At 35.7% G+C, this 21085-nt stretch overlaps 2 protein-coding genes across 2 annotated transcripts; one reads left to right on the top strand and one right to left on the bottom strand.

Annotated features, from left to right (window-relative positions):
• Positions 1-2217: 2217 nt before the first annotated feature.
• LOC131997678 (uncharacterized) lies at positions 2218-16617 on the bottom strand. The gene is made up of 2 exons (XM_059368901.1): positions 15984-16617; positions 2218-2306 (listed from the first exon to the last, which is right to left on the bottom strand). The coding sequence occupies exons 1-2, from the start codon at positions 16615-16617 to the stop codon at positions 2218-2220; spliced, it is 723 nt and encodes a 240-aa protein (XP_059224884.1).
• Positions 16618-17102: 485 nt separating this feature from the next.
• On the top strand, positions 17103-17930 carry LOC106091755 (uncharacterized). Its single transcript, XM_013258399.2, has 3 exons — positions 17103-17201; positions 17281-17619; positions 17688-17930. The coding sequence occupies exons 1-3, from the start codon at positions 17145-17147 to the stop codon at positions 17844-17846; spliced, it is 555 nt and encodes a 184-aa protein (XP_013113853.2). The 5' UTR covers positions 17103-17144; the 3' UTR covers positions 17847-17930.
• Positions 17931-21085: the final 3155 nt, after the last annotated feature.

The following is a 21085-nucleotide window of genomic DNA, read 5'->3' on the forward strand; positions in this document are numbered from 1 at the left end:
AAAGCATTTAAGAGAATTTTTGAGCTTTGAGCTTTTGTTTCACAACTTTTGCACTTTTCTACGCATAAAACACTATTACATTCTTCATGCATAAAACACTATTACATTCTTCAATTATTGCTTTTGCTTTAAAAGCTTTTAAAAATGTTTGCTCAACTTTATAACAAAGCTTTTGGAGCTTTTGCGCACTTAGCCACACCACGTTCAAAACGAGCTTTAGAGCAACTCATGCACTTTTATCGCGAAACAATTACAACGACTATTATTTTACACGTAGATCTTTTGTATTAAAAGCTTTTGAAAATCTTTGCGTGTTCGCTCAATTTTTTAAGATAGCTTTTAAAGTTTTTGGTTTATAATCGCGCCACACATAAAACGACCTTTAGAGATTGTTTTAGCCTTTGAAGATATTCAATTTACGCGAGAAAACAGCAAAATTGAGCTTTTATAGCTTTTGAAGCTGTTCAGCGTCCTTTCGAGATTTTATAGCTTTGAAACCGTTCAATTTACAGAAAAAAATGCAACCTTTGAGCTTTCATAGCTTTTGAAGCTGTTCAATTTAAACACTTTATTGAGCCACATTTAAAACTATTATATTTCTTAATAAAAGGTTTTGTTGTAAAAGCTTTACAAAATTTTTGAATTTTAATGCTACTATTTAGGGAAGCTTTTGAAACTTTTTCAACTGTCCCGCTTAAGCGCGATTGCATATACAACGAGATTTTAGATTTGCTAAAGCTTGCTGAGCTTTCCAATTTGCTCACTTAATTAAGCCACAATAAAAGCGTCTTTAATTTTTTCGATTAAAGCTTTGTTCCTTGAACTTTCAAAAGCTTTTTATAGGCCACGGTTTTAGTTTTATGAATATTCTTCTTATGTTTGAGTTTTTGATTTTCTTTATTTTTTCAATTTATTTTATATTGCCACGAAACGTGGTTATACTGAAAAAAGCTTTTCGTTGGTTTGGTAGTTTGTTTTTTGGCTTTGTGTTTTTTTAAATATTCTATTATTTTTGGTGTAATGTAAAATCTTTATATGGTTTTAATAGGTTTTTTTTCCAAAGTTTTTTATATAACTTTAAGCTTTTGATGGAGCTTTACAAGGTTTTAAGTTTTAAGTGTTTTTTTAAGTTGTGTGTCATATATTTTATTTGTTCTTTCTCTTTAATCAAAAAATTGCAATGCTTTTATTAACTCACTCGATATTTTTTTTTTTTTTAACTTATTTTCGAAAATCATAAGAAATGTTTGTAAAAGCTTTTTGATTGTAGAATTACAAAGGTTTTTGTATTTTCTTTAATAAATCTTTAAGCTGCATCCATTAAATTGTTCTTCTTTTTGCAAAGCTTTAAACTTTTAAGCTGTATCCGTTGAATTCGTCTTCTTCTTGCATTCGAGACTTAACTTTTAACATTTTCATATTTGTTTTTTTATTTCGTTTATATAAGGCTTAAGCTTTCAAGCTGTACATACTCAAATTTCTTTTTTCACTATTGAAATTTTTTTTATTTAAAACGATTCTCAAGATTTTGATTAAGCTTTTAATAGATTTTTTTAATAGCTTTAAGCTGTTTTCGGCAAATCATTGAATTTTTCTCCTCTTGTAATCAAGACTCAACTTTTTTTAGCTTTAGGCTTCAAGTAATTTGCACTCAAGCTTTTTTTGTAACATTGACACTTTACACACAAAATTCAAAAGCTTTTGTAAACACACTTGCTGATTTTGGTGAAAAGCTTATGAAAGCTTTTAAAAAGCTTTTATTGGTAAATATTTTCTGCTTAAAAGTACTTTACGGTATGATTTTTAATTTTCTACAGAGATGTTCACAACAAAAATGCTTACTAAAGCTTTTATGCAGCTTTAAATCTTTATCTTATATGATTTTCTTCCGTTTAAGAGCTTTTAGATGATTCTTTTTAATTCTCACAGATATTTTTGCTGCGATATTTGGCTACAGTTTAAGCCTTCATTTCCACTCTCAAGTTTGGTTAAGTTTCAGCATTCACAACGTGAAGGCTTTTCTTAAAGCTTTTTCGAGCACATAATTCAAAAGCTTTTATAAACTCACTGTCACTTTTATATTTCAAGTTGTATGTTTATATTTTAGCACTAATAATTTTCGATATTTTTCGGCTGCTGTTTTGTAGTTTTTTACTATATCACAAACTTTTCGGTAGTTTCGAAACTTTCGTTTAAACTCTTTTCCGCATTATTATTTCACGAACGTCCAGTTTCAAGGCGAATTTTGTTGCTATCACACAATTTGGGGAAAATCACAACTACGCACTGCATATGCTGTTCGCAAACTAATTGAAAATTCCAAAAAAATATTACAAGGCATTTGTGATTTTTTGATTTTTGGTGTTGTTGTTATAAACGCCTCTACAAAAAAAAATAAAGTACAATATTTTGTAGCTTTGCTGCAGCTAACTATGCATTCAAATTAATTGTCCGATAAATGAAATTTTTATTAATTATGAGTGCGTTCTTTTCTCTTTGGCTTTGTTTGTGGATCATTTCATCAAAATATTTCCGTTAGAATTTTTTTTTGCTAAAAAATTTTCTGTTGCGAAATATTTTCTTTTCTGTGTTTTTTTTTTATTTAACCTTTACATTCACGACTATCCACAATGAATAAACTGCAATGATTAATGCGGGAGAAATGCGGGAGAAATGCATTTCATGGCATGCAATTCACTCTCTAGACCATGATGCCTTCTCTTTTGGTGATCGAGATGTAATGGTCATCTGTTCACTTTCAACATTTGTTTGATATTGAAATGAAATGAATAAAGACGCCCCTCTTCTACGTTAGCCACAAATTTGTATTTTTGTAAAAATAAATTAGCCGCATACAATGGCAACATGATGTTTAAAGTGATTGAAGAAAATTTGCCAAAATTTTAAGCGAAAAAAGAATTAGAAATTAAAATAAATCTTTACAATTAAAAGAACATTTGCAGCTGTTCCTTGTATAAGGCGAACATTTGAAATTCTTGATAAAATTTTGGTATTTTCACAAAAAGGAAAAAACAATGCAGATTTATAGAATTGCAATCTTGACCTATATCTAAATATATCTAGGTGTTGCGGGTTGCAAAACCAAAATGTTGTTAGGTACTACTAAATGCTAAATTTTCCATGAACATTCCAGGTTGTTGCTGAAGTACATATTTGCCAGTCTTATCAGATTGATTTCTTTAATACTTTGTAGTCTATTGTGAATGCACAAGTCGAATAAATAAAAGTGGGATTTTAAAGCCGGGCGCAACCTATCAAAATAATAGATTTTGACAACATTTTCTATGCAAAAAAAAAAATTATATATATATAAGAAATATTGAAAATATTTATACCCTACACCACTAATGTGGTACAGGGTATTATAACTTAGTGCAATTATTTGTAACACCCAGAAAGAACAAAAATAGACCCATTCATAAGTATATCGATCGATGTAGAATCACTTTCTGATTGAATTTAGCTATGTCAGTCTGTCTGGTTATCTGTCTGTCTATCTGTCACTCTATCTATCTGTCTGTCTGTCTGTCTATCTATCTGTCTCTCTATCTATCTGTCTGTCCGTCTGTCTATCTGTCTGTCTATCTATCTGTCTACGTGTCCCCGACCCCCTAAAACACCACCCAACAGGAAATTTTTACCGCTTTGGTCAATATGGGTATCAAATGAAATGTATTTAAATGTAGAGTATACACCTGACATAAAAATGTATTCCTTTATGTCTAAGGGGCCTCCCCACCCCCAAAAGCATCCAGCAGGTTTTCGGGAGTAGAATGCGAATATGGTATCGAAAATTGGATCCAAGTACCTAAGACGTCGCCCTGAGAGTACCGCTCAAAATAAAAAGTGGACCGATCGGGACAATATAGAACTTCAATGAAAGGTATTTGGGAGTAGACTAGGAATGTGATTTTAAAAATCAGGTTCAAGTGATAGGAGGTTGCCTTACCCTCAAAACACCTCCCAAAATGTGAAGGTGTAGATAAACAAATTGTACTGTGGAGATATATATGGTAGTAAGTAAAAAACTTATTTTTAGCGTGGTGCTAATGAAGGCGCAGCTGAGCGAGCGGAATATAGCTAGTGTTCTAAAAAAAAGGAATTTTTACACATCTGAGTATTTTAGTTGAGCTGAATCACCAATCGAGTGTTACACACAATTGATTGTTACAAAAAAAAATCCACGACTTCAGTGGTAATTCACAAAATTTTCTATAAACAATTTCTATTTTTTTTTTCATAATGTAAGAATTTTGAATAGATCATTTAGTCATCCATACTATATCCCAAATTTCGGACCTCTAGCTCCATCTACAAAGAAAGTACCAAATAGTACCAATTTTGGTACCAACATATTAGAATTGTAAAAAGATCATAGTAACCATCATATTTTTCCTAGTTGGGCCGGGATGTCAAATGTCAGGCCTCCAACTCCATCTGTAATGAAAGTACTAAATGGTACCAATTTTGGTACCAAAATGTACGAATTTTGAATAGATCATTTTCTCATCCATCATATAGTTCCTAGTTGTACCTAAATGCCATATTTTAGACCTCTAGTTCCATCTGTAATAAAAGTACTAAATGGTACCAATTGCGGTACTAAATGTGCGTTTCCTCCCGTTACCAATCCTATGTTTTCATACTATCTTTTCACGCTCATCCTTTTTCACCAGTTGTCTATGAAGTCAAAGTACCTACCAATTGCGGTACTATGCGTACTATTTCTCCCACTTCCGGTACAATTTTCAAAAAGTTTATACACCATACTTTTTTTCGAGACGCTTTTTATTTTGAGCTCAAGTACATAATTCTAGCCCCATTTGTTCGCGTCATAACATTTCGTACCTTAACGTACGCATATAACCAAATCCAGCCTTAGCCCGTGGCTATGACCAACATTCGTGCAAAATTTCATGATTCTAGCTTTAGCCGTGAAGCCTTAGATCAAGTAAAAAAATCTCTAAGTTTGAGTCAGCCCCTATGCAATTCCCAAAATGCTTTCTTCACACATATAGTATATACAGAGTGAATCTTCTTACTGAGGTATAATATAATGTATACTTTTATGTTTGTTACCTAGTGTAGAGACTCCTTAAGCATACTATAACACATCAGTATTCTGGCCAACTCAATGAAAACATTTGTATGCTCGACTGAGTTGTGGGAAAATTCAGTTTTGCTTTGATGCCTTATTTGCAGAAATGTTTTGAATGCCTTGAAGGCAATACAGGAACGAATAAAAATCGGGCTATTCATAAAATCAAACACACTCATACTAACCCAACAATGCTTACAAAAGTTACACACAATGGTGACCAGAGAAAATATTAGATAATGAGAACAAAGGAGAGAGCAAAAGAGGTTTGGGTAGAGACATTGCGGGCAACACTATGCAGTGTGCCCCACTGCAATGTAACTCTGACAACTGACATACACTGATTTGCCTTTTTGTTGTGTTCATAGTTGCCATGGCCCGTCTTTGTATTCGTATATACAGTTTTAAACGGCCCGCCCCAAAAGTCAAATGGCATAATACTGTTGTTGTTGATGCTGTTATGATGCTATTGTTCACATTGTTGCATTTTTGCTAGTATCGTTATAAGAGAACGCAGCGGTGAATGAATAATGGCAGGCCTTTAAAGGCCTTTTATGTGTTTCAAAGAGAGATTTTTATGAGATATATTTCCTTTTTTGTTTTAACATATTATAGAAACTTTATAATTTGATAAAAAATAAATAAACAAAAAGTAAATTTCTTAGAATTATATGGGTGGTATAGGTGGTAATTTAAAAAAAGATTATGTTAGAATTTATATATATATATATATTAAAGAAAATTGATTTAATGTTGAAAAAAGGCCTTACGTAGGCCTTCGCTCTTTGTACCTTTGCTTCATTTTGTTTTTCAAACTGTAGACACTCATGGTATTGTCCATATCATCACCTCAAAGTGCAACGTTAACAAGATACCAATTGTTGCAAATAACAATTTTTGTTGCAATTGCTGAAGGTTTGTTACATAATTATTAGTTTCTCTGGTGATATTTTTACCAAAAAAAAAATATATATATATAAAGGGTGATTTTTTTGAGGTTAGGATTTTCATGCATTAGTATTTGACAGATCACGTAGGATTTCAGACATGGTGTCAAAGAGAAAGATGCTCAGTATGCTTTGACATTTCATCATGAATAGACTTACTAACGAGCAACGCTTGCAAATCATTGAATTTTATTACCAAAATCAGTGTTCGGTTCGAAAAGTGTTCAAATTTTGACAAATTTTGTTCAGCGATGAGGCTCATAACCTCAAAAAAATCACCCTTTATATATAAAAATAAAAGCTTTACAAATTCAAAAACATCAGTTTATGGTGACGTAGCGTAAAATCTCAAATGTTCAATCCCAAAGTGATTGTTTTAAACATAGGCTCCAGTTGGCATCCCTTGCCAATTCTCTATAGCTTGGGTTGCAAATATGAAAGGAATTCGGAAATGGTTTTCACCACCACCTGTTTAGTTCATCACAGCAGAGACATTATGAAAAATGTTTGCATTAAATGTGTTTTAGCATCAAAGTGACTTTTCTAAAGCACATATATATGGGAATATTAAAGCAAACTAAAATCCTGTTGTTTATTATTTTGAATAAAGGAGTGTTTTGGAAAACTTTTAGACAAAATGTTTAAAAAGGTTCCTTATGTGGTAAAGTGTTGACAAAATTTTTTTTAGAAATAAAATTGTGACAAATTTTTCTAAAAAATGACAAAACTTTCGCAAAATTTTTTAGAGATAAAATTTTGACAAAATTAATGTAGAAAAAGTTACAAAGTTTCATTAAATTTGTATAAAAATTAAATTTAAGAAAAAAATTTTGAAAATTTTTCTAAATAAAATTTTACAAAATTTCCAAAAAAATTTAGACAAAATTTTCTATAAAACACAGATTTTAAATTAATTTAATTTATATATTTTCGTTTACAAAATTTCTACAGAAATAATATTTTGACGAAATTTTCTAAAAAACCACAATTTTTCTTCCATATTTTCTATAGGAAAAAAGTTGACAAAATATCTATAAAAATTTCTTTTTTTTTTCAAGTTTTATGCCTGTAAGGCATAAAAGCTCAATGATTGGTGATTTTCTTTGCAAATGGAAAAGGAAAAGACGAAACACGTCTTTGGCTAGAAGACTTATAAACCATATCAGGTGTGATGGTTTCAAGGGCCGTGCGTTGGTATGTTGCATATGAAGCGTATTAATGACGAAAACGAATGACAGACTTTTTTCTGTGACAATTCCACTACTTCATGGTGTACATGATTCTGTGCATCTGTTGGAGGTTACCCCATTTTCAAAAACGGAGATGGGTGCCCCGATTTAAGGGAAATTTTGTACGGCACCTTATGGTACCCCAATAACGTGAAATTGGTGTAAAACTTTGAGGTCAAATAACCTGAGGGGACGCCCCATCCCAAATCCCACGCGAACGGACATGTTTACCGATTGGGACAATATGGGTATCAAATGAAAGATATTAAAGAGTAGAGTGCGAACTTGGCATAAAAATGGAACCCTAAGTGTCAGGGGTCCCCAACCTCCAAAAACACCGCCCAAAATAACAAGAGGACCGATTGGGGCAATATGGGTATCAAATGAAAGGTATTTAAAATTAGAGTACACATCTGACACAAAAATTTACTCCTTGGTGTCTGATAGGCCAACACACTATCCAAAAGCCCCCAGCAGGACATATTTACCGATTGGGACAATATGCATCTCAAATGAAAGATATTTGGAAGTTACATGCGAATATGGTATTAAACATTGGGTCCAAGTACCTATGAGGCCGCCCCAGGCCCAAAACCACACAAAGGTAGTGCCAAAAATCAAAAATGGACCGATCGGGACAATATGGGACTCAAATTAAATATATTTAAGAGAAAAGTATGAATATGGTATTTTTAATAAGATTCAAGTACGTAGGGAGCCGCCCCAAAAGTATTACCAAAAATCAAAATGCACCGATCGGAACAATATGGGACTCAAATGAAAGGTTTTTAGGAGTAGACTAGGGAGTAGAGTAGATATGGTACTAAAAATCAGTTTCAAGTGATAGGGGTTGCCTACCCCTCAAAACAGCTTCCAAACTGTGAATATTTGTCAATCATGGCTATATGGGGTTCAATAAAAAAGGTATTTGTGTAGGTTGTTCTGGAAGCAAACACAGGCTATATAATTTGTTGATATGGGGGGCCGCACCCTCCCACTTACCCCAAAAACACCACCCAAAATCAAAAGTGGAACGATCGGATCGGATGGGGCTCAAATGAAAGGTATTGGAGAGTAGAATACGAATATGGTATTTAAATGTGAGTCTAAACACTCAGTGGGCTGCTCTTACCCCAAAACTCCTCCAAAAAGACATATCGGACGTTCATCTCAATATGGTACTCAAATGAAAGGTACTCGAGAGTAGATTACGAATATGGCAAACAAATTAAATCAATGTAATGGGAGGTGTACCCTCCCCCAAAATCCCCCAAATGGGCATACTAGCCGACAATGAGACCCACATGAAAGCAATTTGGGAGTATTTTAGGAAAATGACTTTAAAATTAGTGTTTAAGTATCTAGGTGGCGCTTAACCTCCTTAAAACACCTCAAACTGGTAACTTGACCCATCATGGCAATATGGGACTCAAATGAAAGGTATTTGAGAGTAGAAAAGGAATCCTGCCAATCCCCGAAGCACTTATTTTCCTAACATATCAATAGGGGGGTCAAATGAAAAGTTTTCGGGAGTACAGAACGAATTTGTTATCTATTTTTAGGGTAAGAGGCGGTGTGCCAGCCCCAGCCCCAAAATGTCCTCAAACCATACATATTTATCGACCATGGTAATTAGGGGGTTAAATGAAAGGTATTTGGGAGTAGAGAACGAATTTGGCATCCATATTTGGGCGCAATGTCTGAGGTACCATCCCGCCCCCAAAAAGCACTCCACGTCAAATGAATATATAGACCAATCATGAATTATTTACCGACTGTGGTTGTTATTGATTTGTTGTAGCCACATTTTCATTTCAAGCTCCTGTAGGTGAGTATGCTCGTTTTGGTTCAAAGGACCGAACGCCACGGAAACAGGGCAGCCATTGGTTATTTAAAGACGCCAATAACTCGCCTTGTCATATCGAGTATCATATGCACTCAGTATTTGTTCAGGAGCCAGTGCCGCCCGGCCTCTCACTGAGACTCTTCGCTCGATTCCGCCGATGGTCCGCGACTGTCATTGCATCTACTCCATAAGGAGCATTCCACTATTCGCAATCTGTGCACGCGCCCGGTAGCTCGCAGATAAGCTTCTCCTGACAGCGAAGAACACCACACAGACCGTAACTCCAAGTTTTAGCCTGTGTGGTGCTCTCACCTATCCCGTGTCGGGCTATGGTAATATGAGGCTCATATAACAAGTATTTAAGAGTACAACACGAAGCTTATATTTACTTTAAGGGCCAAGTATCTGGGTGCCCACCTCTGTCCCATAATACACCCCAAACTGGACATATTTATCCACTTTAATATAAGAGTCCACAGAGAAGTATAAATAGTAAGGCAAACATTTGCTCTCGACGGGGTCAAACTTCTCACATATCAATGAGCATTGTCCGATACAAGTTTAAGCTCAATGTTAAAAGACCTTCTTTTTATAGCCGAGTCCCAACGGAGTCCCGCAGTACGACACTTCTAAGGGAAGAAATTTTTGCACGACTTCTATGCATGGCATAGTACCTCACAAATGTCGCCAACATTAGGAGGGAATAACCACCAGTGAAAAATTTTCCAACGCTCTTGCCAGGATTTGAACCCACTCGTTTAGCATCATTGGCGGACTTGCTTACCTCTGCGCTTCAATGACACGAATTCGATATACACATTCGGGGCGAAATGATTTGTCGGTATGTTTGTTTGTTCCAAATACGGCTCAACCGATTACCTTGAAATGTTCACAGATTGTGTAGATTGATCTGGAAGGAAACATAGACTATATAATTTTTTGGTATTGGGAGGGGGGGCGGACCCTCCCTCTTACAACAAAAGTACCACCCAAAAATAAAAGTGGACCGATCGGAATTAATATGGGATTCAAATGAAAGGTATTCAAGAGTAGAGTACGAATAATAAAAGTGGGGTTCAATTACCTGGGGTGCCGCCCCAGCCCCAAAACCTCTTCAAATAGATTTATTTCATGATCATGACAATATGCGACTCAAATGAAAGGTATTCGGGAGTAGATAACGAATATGGTCAGGAAGCAGGAATAAGATTTATAATTTATTGATAACGAAAGGGGCGGACCCTCCACCGTTATCCCAAAAACGCCACCCAAAATGAAAAGTGGACCGATAAGGACAATATGGGTATCAAATGAAAAGTATGCGGGAGCAGATTCAACAAATTCATGTCGAAGTATAGGGGGTCACCCCACCCCCACAACAACGCCCAAAATGGGCATATTAGCCAATCACGGATATATGGGACTCGATTTGTTTGTTCCGTATAGACTGAAAAACGGCAGAACCGATTTTTTCGAAATGTTCGCATATGTGTAGATTGGTCTGGATAGAAACATAGGCTATATAATTTTTCGGTATCGGAAGGGGGATGGACCCTCCCCCTTATGCCAAAAAAAAACAACGCAAAATCAGAAGTAGACCGATCGGGACAATATAGGTATCAAATGAAAGGTATTGGAGAGTAGAATACGAATATGGTATTTAAATTTGAGTCTAAGTACCCATCGGGCCTGATTAAAGCTCAAGCTCGAGGCTTCTATCACACACACGCCGAAAAACAGACAACTAACATCTATATTTAAATTTTTCATATTTTTGTAATACAAATTCCTTTTTTTTTTGTAGGAAAAACTTTCTAAGAAAATTTCTGCACAAATAGAAATTTTGAGTAATTGTCTTAAAAAACACACCATATATTTTACCATATCGTTTGGTAGAAAACCCCTTGCTTAACTCATGTTTTCTTTTGTTGGCCCATTTAAAATGTCACAGCAAAAAATGTATCCCACAAAGTGTTGTGTCTTTTTTTCATAAATGCCAACTTTGGCACTAGTCTGGGTGGAATATAATATTTATAAATAGTAAATATATATATATATACATATGTATATGTATACATATACACAAGCACAAACGTATTTATTGAAATATACAATTCTTATTAATGGCTAAAACAGAGCATGCAAATGGATGATATATATCAATAATCCCAAAATATTAATCAAACACACATCAGTTTAGCTGAAAAGGAATAATCCACAAAACAGATTATCGTCGGTCACCAGCTTTATGATGTTTGTTTTTTTATATTCTATAGGGGAAATTAAGAACATATTGTTGGCAGATCCAAGAAATTGTACAAAAAATAAGAAAGAGCATTGTTTTTTGTTAAAATATTTAAAGTTCTAGGAATATCATATTTTAATGGAAGCAGGTTATTAGACTTTTCTAAATGAATCGGAATGACATAACGGTAGTAATGAAAGGCATTTTGCATCTCTTGCAAACTGTAACAGTTACCCAGCTGAAGAATAACAAGGCAGCAGGAGTCTATGGGTAGCCAGCCGTAGAGTTAAAAATTTTAGGAATCCCCTATATTAACAGATAAGAACAATCGCAAGGCTTCTATAAACGATCAGAATGGTTCATTGGTAGTAATTAAAAGACATCTTGCTTCTCTTGCTAACAGAAGCAGTATCCCAGCTGAAGAATAACAAGGCAGCAGGAGCCTATGGGTTATAATAACGGTTTTTGGTATATGAGCAAAATCTCTACAACTTGTCAGCAAGATCTTTACTGAGACTTGAACCTCGGTTTGACTTGGAATGAAGCTGATTATGCAAATCCCAGTAAAATAGCAAAAAAGCTGCTAACAGCCGACAGTATTAAACTATAATTCAAACGATACAAAAAATTTACAACATTCAAATATATGAAAAATGCGGCTTTTCTTATGTCTGTTAGGAATTTGGACACAAACAAGTGAATTGGAGAATGACAAAACCTTATGAAAATAAAATGCAATAGCTCCCAAATCTCGATTAGGCTCCTTATGAAGAGCGTATAAATGAAATATGAACTATAAGATAAGTCACTTTTTGAATTTTTCGCCTTTATTTCTTTGTTTTCGATTCTGGAACACTGTGCAACGTTGAAGTGGTTTTGTTGATTTTCCTGGAATACTTCTGTTAATATTGCTGAAATTTTATGCTTTATGAAAGACTCAGTGATTACTTGTTTTAGTGCAAAAACTAGTCGGCAAGAACCTTAACAAATTTCTAAATTTGTTTTCGATTATATATATATATATAGAGAGAGACAAAACCGAAATATTCTTCGGCCACAGTTCACAGTAGTATTTTCCTATATCTATTCGAATATACAAAAATACTTAAAATATTTTCATTTTCCAATATATTTCGGCAAAGACATCAAAGTCATAAATACTTTGGCTATGGTTTTGCTGTGTTTATTCTTAAATATTTGATTCTATATAATGATGGCAAAAATTCTTAACAATCTTTTGGGTCCACAATCAAATAAAATGATGGCTGGCTAATGTGGTTCATTTATTCGATTTCATTTTGCTTTTCAATAATTTCTAATTTAATGATTATAATGTCTGAATGGCGCCATAGGTATTTCAAATTTTTTTCTATTCAATTCAAAAGATCATTTTGTAAAATCAATTGAATTGGATTGAAAGGTTTTCAAGGAAAAAAACACCAATTTCAATGCTAGAAAAACAGAACGCCAAGGAAAAAATACCACAATAATAAATCTATTGCGACTTAGGAAACCCATCAACTAAGAATAACATTTAGAAGATTTTTAAATAACATAAACATTAGAAATCTATAAGCATGGCTATATTATATAGGGCGTATGGGAAACTGTTCATGGCAATAGTATCTCTTCACTTTTCCATAACAAGAAAAGGAAAAATAAATTATGACCGTTGGAGTATACAATTTCAAGGCCACCTTATAAGACACATACTTTTAAGTCCAATGTAGCAAATATCAGCTATCACCACTTTGTTTTTAGAAAAATAACAAAATTGCTGACAAGCATTTCCATATTTTCTCAATGATGAATGAGAAAAGTTCATTCCTATGTTTTTTTCTTTCTCAAAACATCACAATGAAAATAATGTTTGATATATATGGGATATTCCACAAAAGAAAGCCAAAAGCTTAAAATAATTGTAAACAAGGTACTAATGAAAGCTGCAACCAAAACAAAATTAACAAATAAAAGTTTGGCAAGTTCGGCCGGGCCGAATCTTGGGAACCCACCACCATGGATTCTGCTAAAATATGGGAGCTTTTGTATATCTGGGCGCAGACCTATTTTGGACCGTACTTGGCACAGTTCTTGAAAGTCAAAACAGAACACTATATGCAAAATTTCAGGCAAATCAGAGAGGCTTGTAAGGGCTTAAGAATTCAAATCGGGAGATCGGTTTATATGGGAGCTATGTCAGGTAATAGACCAATTTGAATCGTACTTGGCAAATCGGGAGATAGGTTTATATGGGAGCTATATCAAGTTCTTGACCGTTTTAAACCGTACTTGGCACATTAGTTGGAAGTCATAACAGAACAGTATGTGCAAAATTTCAGCCAAATCGGATGAAAATTACAGCTTCCAGAGGCTCAAGAAATCAAATTGGGAAATCGGTTTATATGGGAGCTATATCAAGTTCTTGACCGATTTGAAGCGTTCTTGGCGCAGTTGTTGGAAGACAGGCCTGCTTCTAGGGGCTCGGGACTAGTTACCATATTACCACTAGTTACATTCAACTATCAAACTTGTTACCACACTCTACTAGTTTTTTTTTTCTATCCACCAACACGCAGAGGATGTCCCCTATGAATGCAGCGCATTGCTTTGGCGAAAGGAAATTATGAAATTGTCTTTTTTTTCTGGCACCCAACACGCAGGGGATGTCCCCTATGAATGCAGTGCATTGCGTTGGCGAGAGGAAATTAGGAATTGGAGGGGAGGAAAAGGATGTAGTGCTTATTGACATTTGTCATAAATCTTTGGATGTCAAAGTGGCCGGGTAAAACATTAGCCGGAAGTTGATTCCACATACGAACGGTTGGGGCGAAATAAGAATTCTCTCTATAATGCATTGTGCGGTCCGCTGGCCAATTAATTACAAACGGGTGTGAGTTCCTGGAATGTCTAGTATCCCTGACAAACATTCTTACATCAGGAATAAGAAGAATATCAAACGAACACACACCATGAAAGTACCGATAGAACAGCGCCAAACAACCCACATTACGACGATGTTCAAAGGAGGCAATAGAGTTGGAAACCCTTCTGTCCCCTATCAACGCTTTCGCTCTCCTCTGTATACTTTCAAGAAGCTCCAGGGGTGATTTCGAAGCTCCAGCCCATATATGTAAGTTGTACTCCATTTTCCGTCTTATGAACGTGGTAAAGATGTTGAGAAGATCAGAAGGAGCGAAGCAACTATTACACCATTTAAGGAAGCCTAAGCACTTGAATGCTTCCTCTTCCCTTCCTTTCAGGTTTCCTATCGTCGCCTCGATTATACCGCGATAGTATGTGCTGCTCCCAACCTCAATCCATTCTCCCATCGCCTTGAGTCTCATAGCCGAAGTGGCTACCTCACACTTAATCTGTATGTCAATGGGTCGGATATCTAGTATAGTCTCCAGTACCCTAGTGGGCGTGGTCCACATTGCCAAGACAACATATACTCTGAACCTGCTGTATGGTCCTTATGTGGCACTTTTTCTCCAATTCATACCGCCAGGGTGTACGTTTTTGCATCAAAGGATTCTTCCATTTTATGCACAACCTCGTGCAGGGCAGTCTCCACCGACCTTCCTTTGACATAGGCATGCCATTTGTTTGAGTTCGATGGATGTCCTACTCTTCATTATGGTGTCCACAATACGTTCCATGATTTTGAGTAGAAAGAACGTAAGGCTTATGGGTATGTAGGCCTTTGGTGTAGCATAAATTGCCTTGCCTGGCTTGGGTATAAACACCACCCTTGCCTTTTGCCATGCTTTCGAAGTATATACAAGTTCTTGGCACGCTGTGAAAATTTTGGCTAACGATCAACGTCATTATATCAAAATTCCGGCGTCTCCGTGAGTCCTGTCGTATTCTGTGGAAAATGGGTTTTCATCAAAAGCCTCAACATGTCCTCCGTTGTCTCTGCTCTCACTCCCATGTCATCTACTAAAGTTTCAGTTTGGACATGGGTTTTTAAGAGAAACTTTTTTATCTTGGCGGCGTCATTAACGCTATCGACCAGTTCGCAGAATAGCTGAGAGGAGGCACGTTTTGTCGCTCTGGTAATCTTATTGTTTTCCTTGATCCGTGTGTTATACACATCCCAATAAACTTCTGTTTTTTTACGACGTGCTCTGTTAAAAAGCCTGCGGACCTCTTTCCCAATATTGCCAATCTCCTCGGTCATCCAGAGTTTTTCTTGGGCTGATCTCCTTTCCCGAAGAGGACAACTATCTTCGAAGGACCCTACCAGTGTAGCCTGTTGACATTTTCGTCAATGTCTTTTATGCTTGGACAATCTAAATAATCTTGCCCAAGTCTTTTTTTTTAAGAAGCCTTCCGAATTTTTTCCAGTTGGTTTCCAACTTATACCGGAAGCTTATCGGATTCGGTACTGGCCGTGCTATTCTAAACCTAATGTAGCGATGGTCAGAGAAAGAGAGTTCCATGGAGACCCTCCAATCCTGAACCTCACCGATAAGATTTTTCGAACATATCGTCACATCTAATACCTCTTCCCTAATCCTATTAACAAAGGTAGCGGTGTTACCAATATTAAGTGTTATTAGGTCGTTAGTATTCAATAACTCGGCCCTACTACCACAATAACTACTACTACAATGACTACTACTAGTTACCATACTACTACTTGTTACCATGCTGCTACTAGTTACCATTCTACTACTAGTTACCACACTACTACTAGTTACCATATTACTACTAGTTACCACAATACTACTAGTTACCACACTACTACTAGTTACCATACTATTACTAGTTACCATACTATTACTAGTTACCATACTACTAATTGTTACCATACTACTACTTGTTACAATGCTGCTACTAGTTACCATTCTACTACTAGTTACCACACTACTACTAGTTACCATACTATTACTAGTTACCATACTATTACTAGTTACCATACTACTAATTGTTACCATACTACTACTTGTTACCATGCTGCTACTAGTTACCACAATACTACTAGTTACCACACTACTACTAGTTACCATACTATTACTAGTTACCATACTACTAATTGTTACCATACTACTACTTGTTACAATGCTGCTACTAGTTACCACAATACTACTAGTTACCACACTACTACTAGTTACCATACTATTACTAGTTACCATACTACTAATTGTTACCATACTACTACTTGTTACAATGCTGCTTCTAGTTACCACACTACTACTAGTTACCATACTACTACTTGTTACCATACTACTACTTGTTATTATACTACTACTTGTAACCAATAGTTACCATACTACTACCAGTTACCATACTACCACTAGTTACCATACTACTACTTATTACCACTTTCAGTTCAGTTTCCCACATTATCCATACATCTCAAAGATATACACCGCATCTCTGCAGAGCTAATTTGAATTTCAGCTACAAATGCCTTCAATATACCGTTTTATAATTAATCTATATTCTGCAATTTATCAAGTGGCTTATCAAGACTCTATGTGCCCTTTCCATCAGGTACCAGTCTAGAGATTGAAAGAAAATTAATTTCAACAAAATGTATTTAGTTGTTGTTGTCTAAAAGCGTTTCTCTAATGGATTTTAAGTCCTGCACCATTAATATTTTAAAATCAAATATAATTTAATGCCAATGCATTCATTTAAGCTTGAAATAATAAATAGTGGTTTGGAGAAATTCAATATCAGTACATTTTTGTTTCGCCACAACGAGCAGTTCAATAAAGCTCCAAACGAAAATAAACAAACGCGTATCATGTCATTTAAAATTGTGGCAATTATTGTAGTTTTGATTGGTTTTAACCAATTCGGGGTAATTATAGATGACACTGAGTTATGTTACTTTTTTCACTTCTTTCTTGTTTTTTTCAACCTCCCTCACCTCGGGTTAGATGGCAAACAGGCATTACAATATTGAGTTGCACAACTTATCCTGCGCTAAGTCAGAAGCACGTCTTAAAGAATTCAATTGCAGCTTCCAACAAACTGCACCTAATCGCTACAATGTGTCTGTTAGCTTTTTACTTTATCGTCAACTGTCGTCAAAAGCCGAAGCTCGGTTATTGATTCACATTAAATCTAAGAAGAGCATGAAAGCACTGAAATTTTTCGATGCCAAGCTGAATTTATGTGATCTGTTGCATAAGCAAATACCTTTTCCATTGGTTAGGGATATTTTTTTGGAAGCTTCAAGAAGCATCAATGCTCCCATGGCCTGCCCTGTGAGAACGGTGAGTATTATTTTACCCCAAAAAATAGAGTGACAAACGTTTCTGTGCCAACATTTTGTTTGTTGCAGGATTTCTTATATAATATTTCGAATTTTCGTTTATCCGAGAACTTTTATCCTACTTATACCATACTGGTCGAATACAATGTAAGCTTAATCTTTTACGAAGACAATGTCTCGTTTGCCAGTTTTCGTTTGCAAGGCGCCACTACAGCAAAGAATTCTTAAATTTTTGATTGCACAAATTAACTGTATGACTTCCTTGTAATTAAAATGGTTTGTGTTAAAATTCCTTTTTGCTAGAAAATAATCGTTTAATTTTGCTAAAAATCAAATCATCTGTCTGTATGAGATGTAATTCTCTAGTCTTGTAACGCTTTATCTGTCAGTGTATACCTTTCATCCGTCTGCCTGTATGCCCATATATCTGTCTTTTTATCTATACCTTTGTCCGTCTGTCGATCTGCTTGAGATCAAACCGTAGATCCTGCGTCCGTCTGTTACTCCGTTTGCTTGTCTGTCTGGTGGTATGTCTGTCTATCTCTCCCTCTATATCCCCGCGTCTCTCTCTTTATATCTATCCCTTTGTCTACCCATTCGTTCACCAAAAAATGTCTTCACTACTGAAGCTATTGACTTGAAGTTTTGTTCTAGGACCCAACCTAATGTTGTACAAAGTTGAGATTTAGAGATTCAGATTAAAATTTATTCGCCAATTGTTTTAAATTTTAAATAAATGTTCTAAAAATTTAATTAAAATTTAATATTTTATTTAAGAGGGATTTTAGGCTTTGAGTCGCCTTGGGAGAGAGTGTAATAGAGAGGGAATGACAGATTAAGGTAGAATGAGAGAGGGAGTGAGAATGAGAATGAGAAAGAACTAAATATAAAATAACACAAGGAATGAGGGTTTGAGAGAGGCTTTAGAGATATAGTTAGAGATAGATAGAGCAAGAGATATAGTAATTGAGGAAGATAGAGCGATAAAGAGGGGGCTAACAGATACCGGCACTTAGGTGGGGACCAATACCAGACATGAACCAACTTAGGGGTGTGGCATGGAAAACAATTAAGGATTTTGTAAGTAACACGGAATTCCTAACATAGATTTTCTTTTTCTAGGTAATTCTTTTACTATTTAGAGTGGCGCTATAAGCTGATTATTGCCTTAGGTGTATGTGTACATTTCCAAGGGGCGGATTAATATTCGCACCCTCTTTTCAGACTAACCTAACCTAAGAGGGAATGAGAGATATATTAACAGAAGATGTAATAGACAGATTGTGGAGAAAAAGATCAAGACCAGGAGGAAGAGATTAATAGCGATATCGAGAAAAATTAGTAATAGAAAGAAAAACCATAAGACAGATTTTGGAGAAAAAAAAAACAAGAGATAAATAGCGAAAATGAGGAAAATGACATATAACGATATTGAGAGAAAACCCATGAGAAGTAACGATATTACAACAAAGTGATAGTGACACAACGGAGAGATGAAACGAACAAGAGTGACATTTAGGAAGAGATGAGGTCAGATAAAGCAAGACTAAGAAACTGCGAGAGTAGAATAGAAAGAGAACATGAAAAGTAGAGAGTGACATTAAGAGAGAACTAAGTTGTGAGAGACAAAAAGAGAAAGAGCAATAGTGAGAGTGAAGGAGTTGATAGAGTTGATGTGATAAATACTAAGAGTATGAAGGAACGGAGAGATGAAACGAACAAGAGTGACATTTAGGAAGAGATGAGGTCAGATAAAGCTAGACTAAGAAACTGCGAGAGTAGAATAAAAAGAGAACATGAAAAGTAGAGAGTGACATTAAGAGAGAACTAAGTTGTGAGAGACAAAAAGAGAAAGAGCAATAGTGAGAGTGAAGGAATTGAAAGGGTTGATGTGATAAATACTAAGAGTATGAAGGAACGAGAGTGAGAAAAAGCGAGAAGAAAAAAAAGCTAGACTAAAAAGGGGTAAGAGTGAAAAGTAGCGAAAGTGAGAAAGGGGTTTATTGAGGAAGAGTCATAACGACAGGCCAAGAATGATAGTGAGAAAGAGATGAGCAGGCAAGAGCGAGAATAACTGTTGCAATTGCGGTACGAAAAACGCAGAGAAAGAGCCAATGCAAGAGTGAGAAAGTTCCAGTTCAAAATTTAGAAAGAGCACGAAGATGAACAAGAGAGGGAAAATCCGAAAGTGGGAACGAGCGGGAGAAGGTAGGCTGAAAAGGAGCAAAAACAAGAGGTGTGGGAAAAAGCAAGAGTGAGAAAGATTAAGAGTGTGGAAGAGAAATAGTGCTAAAAAACAAGAGTGATTAAGGGCAAGAGTTAGAAATGGGAAATTATATGCGTATAAATATTAAGTGTAAGCAAGAACGAGAGTGAAAAACAGCGAACGTCAAAGGAGCTAGACTGAGAAAGGGTTAGAGTCAGAAGGAGTGAAAGTGTTTGATTGAGAAAGAGTGATAACAAAAGTCCAAGACAGTGACAGTGGCAATGGCATGGAAAAACACGGGTGAGATAAACCAGTTGAGAGTTAGAAAGTCTGAGGGTGAGAGGGAAAGAGTACGAATTGAGTGAGAAAGAGTAGTAGAGAGAAAGAGAGGGAGTGACATGAATGAAAAGGAGCGAAAACAAAAGGAAATAAGAATGTTTGAGAGAAGAGAGGGCGCGAGTGACGGTCAGAGCAACAACGACATTGGCAAAAGGCGAGAGATTAAAGTGGGGGAAGGCGGGAGTGAGAAAGGGAGTATAATGACAACTAGAAAGAGAAAAAGGTCACGAATAAGAGAGGAAAAGCGTACTAGCGAGAGTAAGGAGAAGCGAAAGAACGAAATGAAAAATATCAAAAGTAAAAACTACAAACGAAAGCGAAAAGAGCAAGAACGATAGTTACAAATGGGAAAGCGAGAGAGAGAGAGAGCGTAAGTAAAAGTAAGAAGAAAGGAGAATGACTATGAATAATGAAAGAGAACGTGAATGAGAAAGAGACAAGTGATGATGAGCTAGAGTGAAAAAAATAAAAATTGGGGAGAAGAAAAGGAAACCTTCGAGACCGAAAAATGTAATAAGTAATAGGAAAGACAGGAAAGACTGAGAGTGATAGTGAGAAAAGATGACAATAGAAAATAGCAAGAGTGGCAGTAAGAAAGAATAAAAGTGAAAAGAGAGAGAGAGAGAGTGAAAAGAAAGAGTGAGTGAAAAGAAAGAGTGAGTGAAAAGAAAGAGAGAGTGAAAAGAAAGAGAGAGTGAAAAGAAAGAGAGAGTGAAAAGAAAGAGAGAGTGAAAAGAAAGAGAGAGTGAAAAGTAAGAGAGAGTGAAAAGAAAGAGAGAGTGAGAAGGGCAAAGAGTGAGAAAGAGCGGGAGAGAAAAAACTACAGCGAGATCAGTAGTGAGAGAGAAAGCGAGTAGGTTAAATAAAGAGCATTAGGAAAAGGCAAGATGCGAGTGTGTGATTGAAACAGAAGTAAGACAGT

Source organism: Stomoxys calcitrans, chromosome 5 (assembly GCF_963082655.1).
Source record: "Stomoxys calcitrans chromosome 5, idStoCalc2.1, whole genome shotgun sequence".
Lineage (NCBI taxonomy): Eukaryota > Metazoa > Arthropoda > Insecta > Diptera > Muscidae > Stomoxys > Stomoxys calcitrans.

Coding starts and splice junctions, on each gene's coding strand:
- LOC131997678 (XM_059368901.1), bottom strand. CDS start 16,617: ATGGTAACAAGTAGTAGTATGGTAACTAGTAGTAGTGTGGTAACTAGA. Junction 2,307..15,983: donor TTGTAGTAGTAGTTATTGTG/GTAGTAGGGCCG, acceptor ATTTTCAATTAG/TTTGCGAACAGCATATGCAG.
- LOC106091755 (XM_013258399.2), top strand. CDS start 17,145: ATGTCATTTAAAATTGTGGCAATTATTGTAGTTTTGATTGGTTTTAAC. Junction 17,202..17,280: donor TTGGTTTTAACCAATTCGGG/GTAATTATAGAT, acceptor ACCTCGGGTTAG/ATGGCAAACAGGCATTACAA. Junction 17,620..17,687: donor TGGCCTGCCCTGTGAGAACG/GTGAGTATTATT, acceptor TGTTTGTTGCAG/GATTTCTTATATAATATTTC.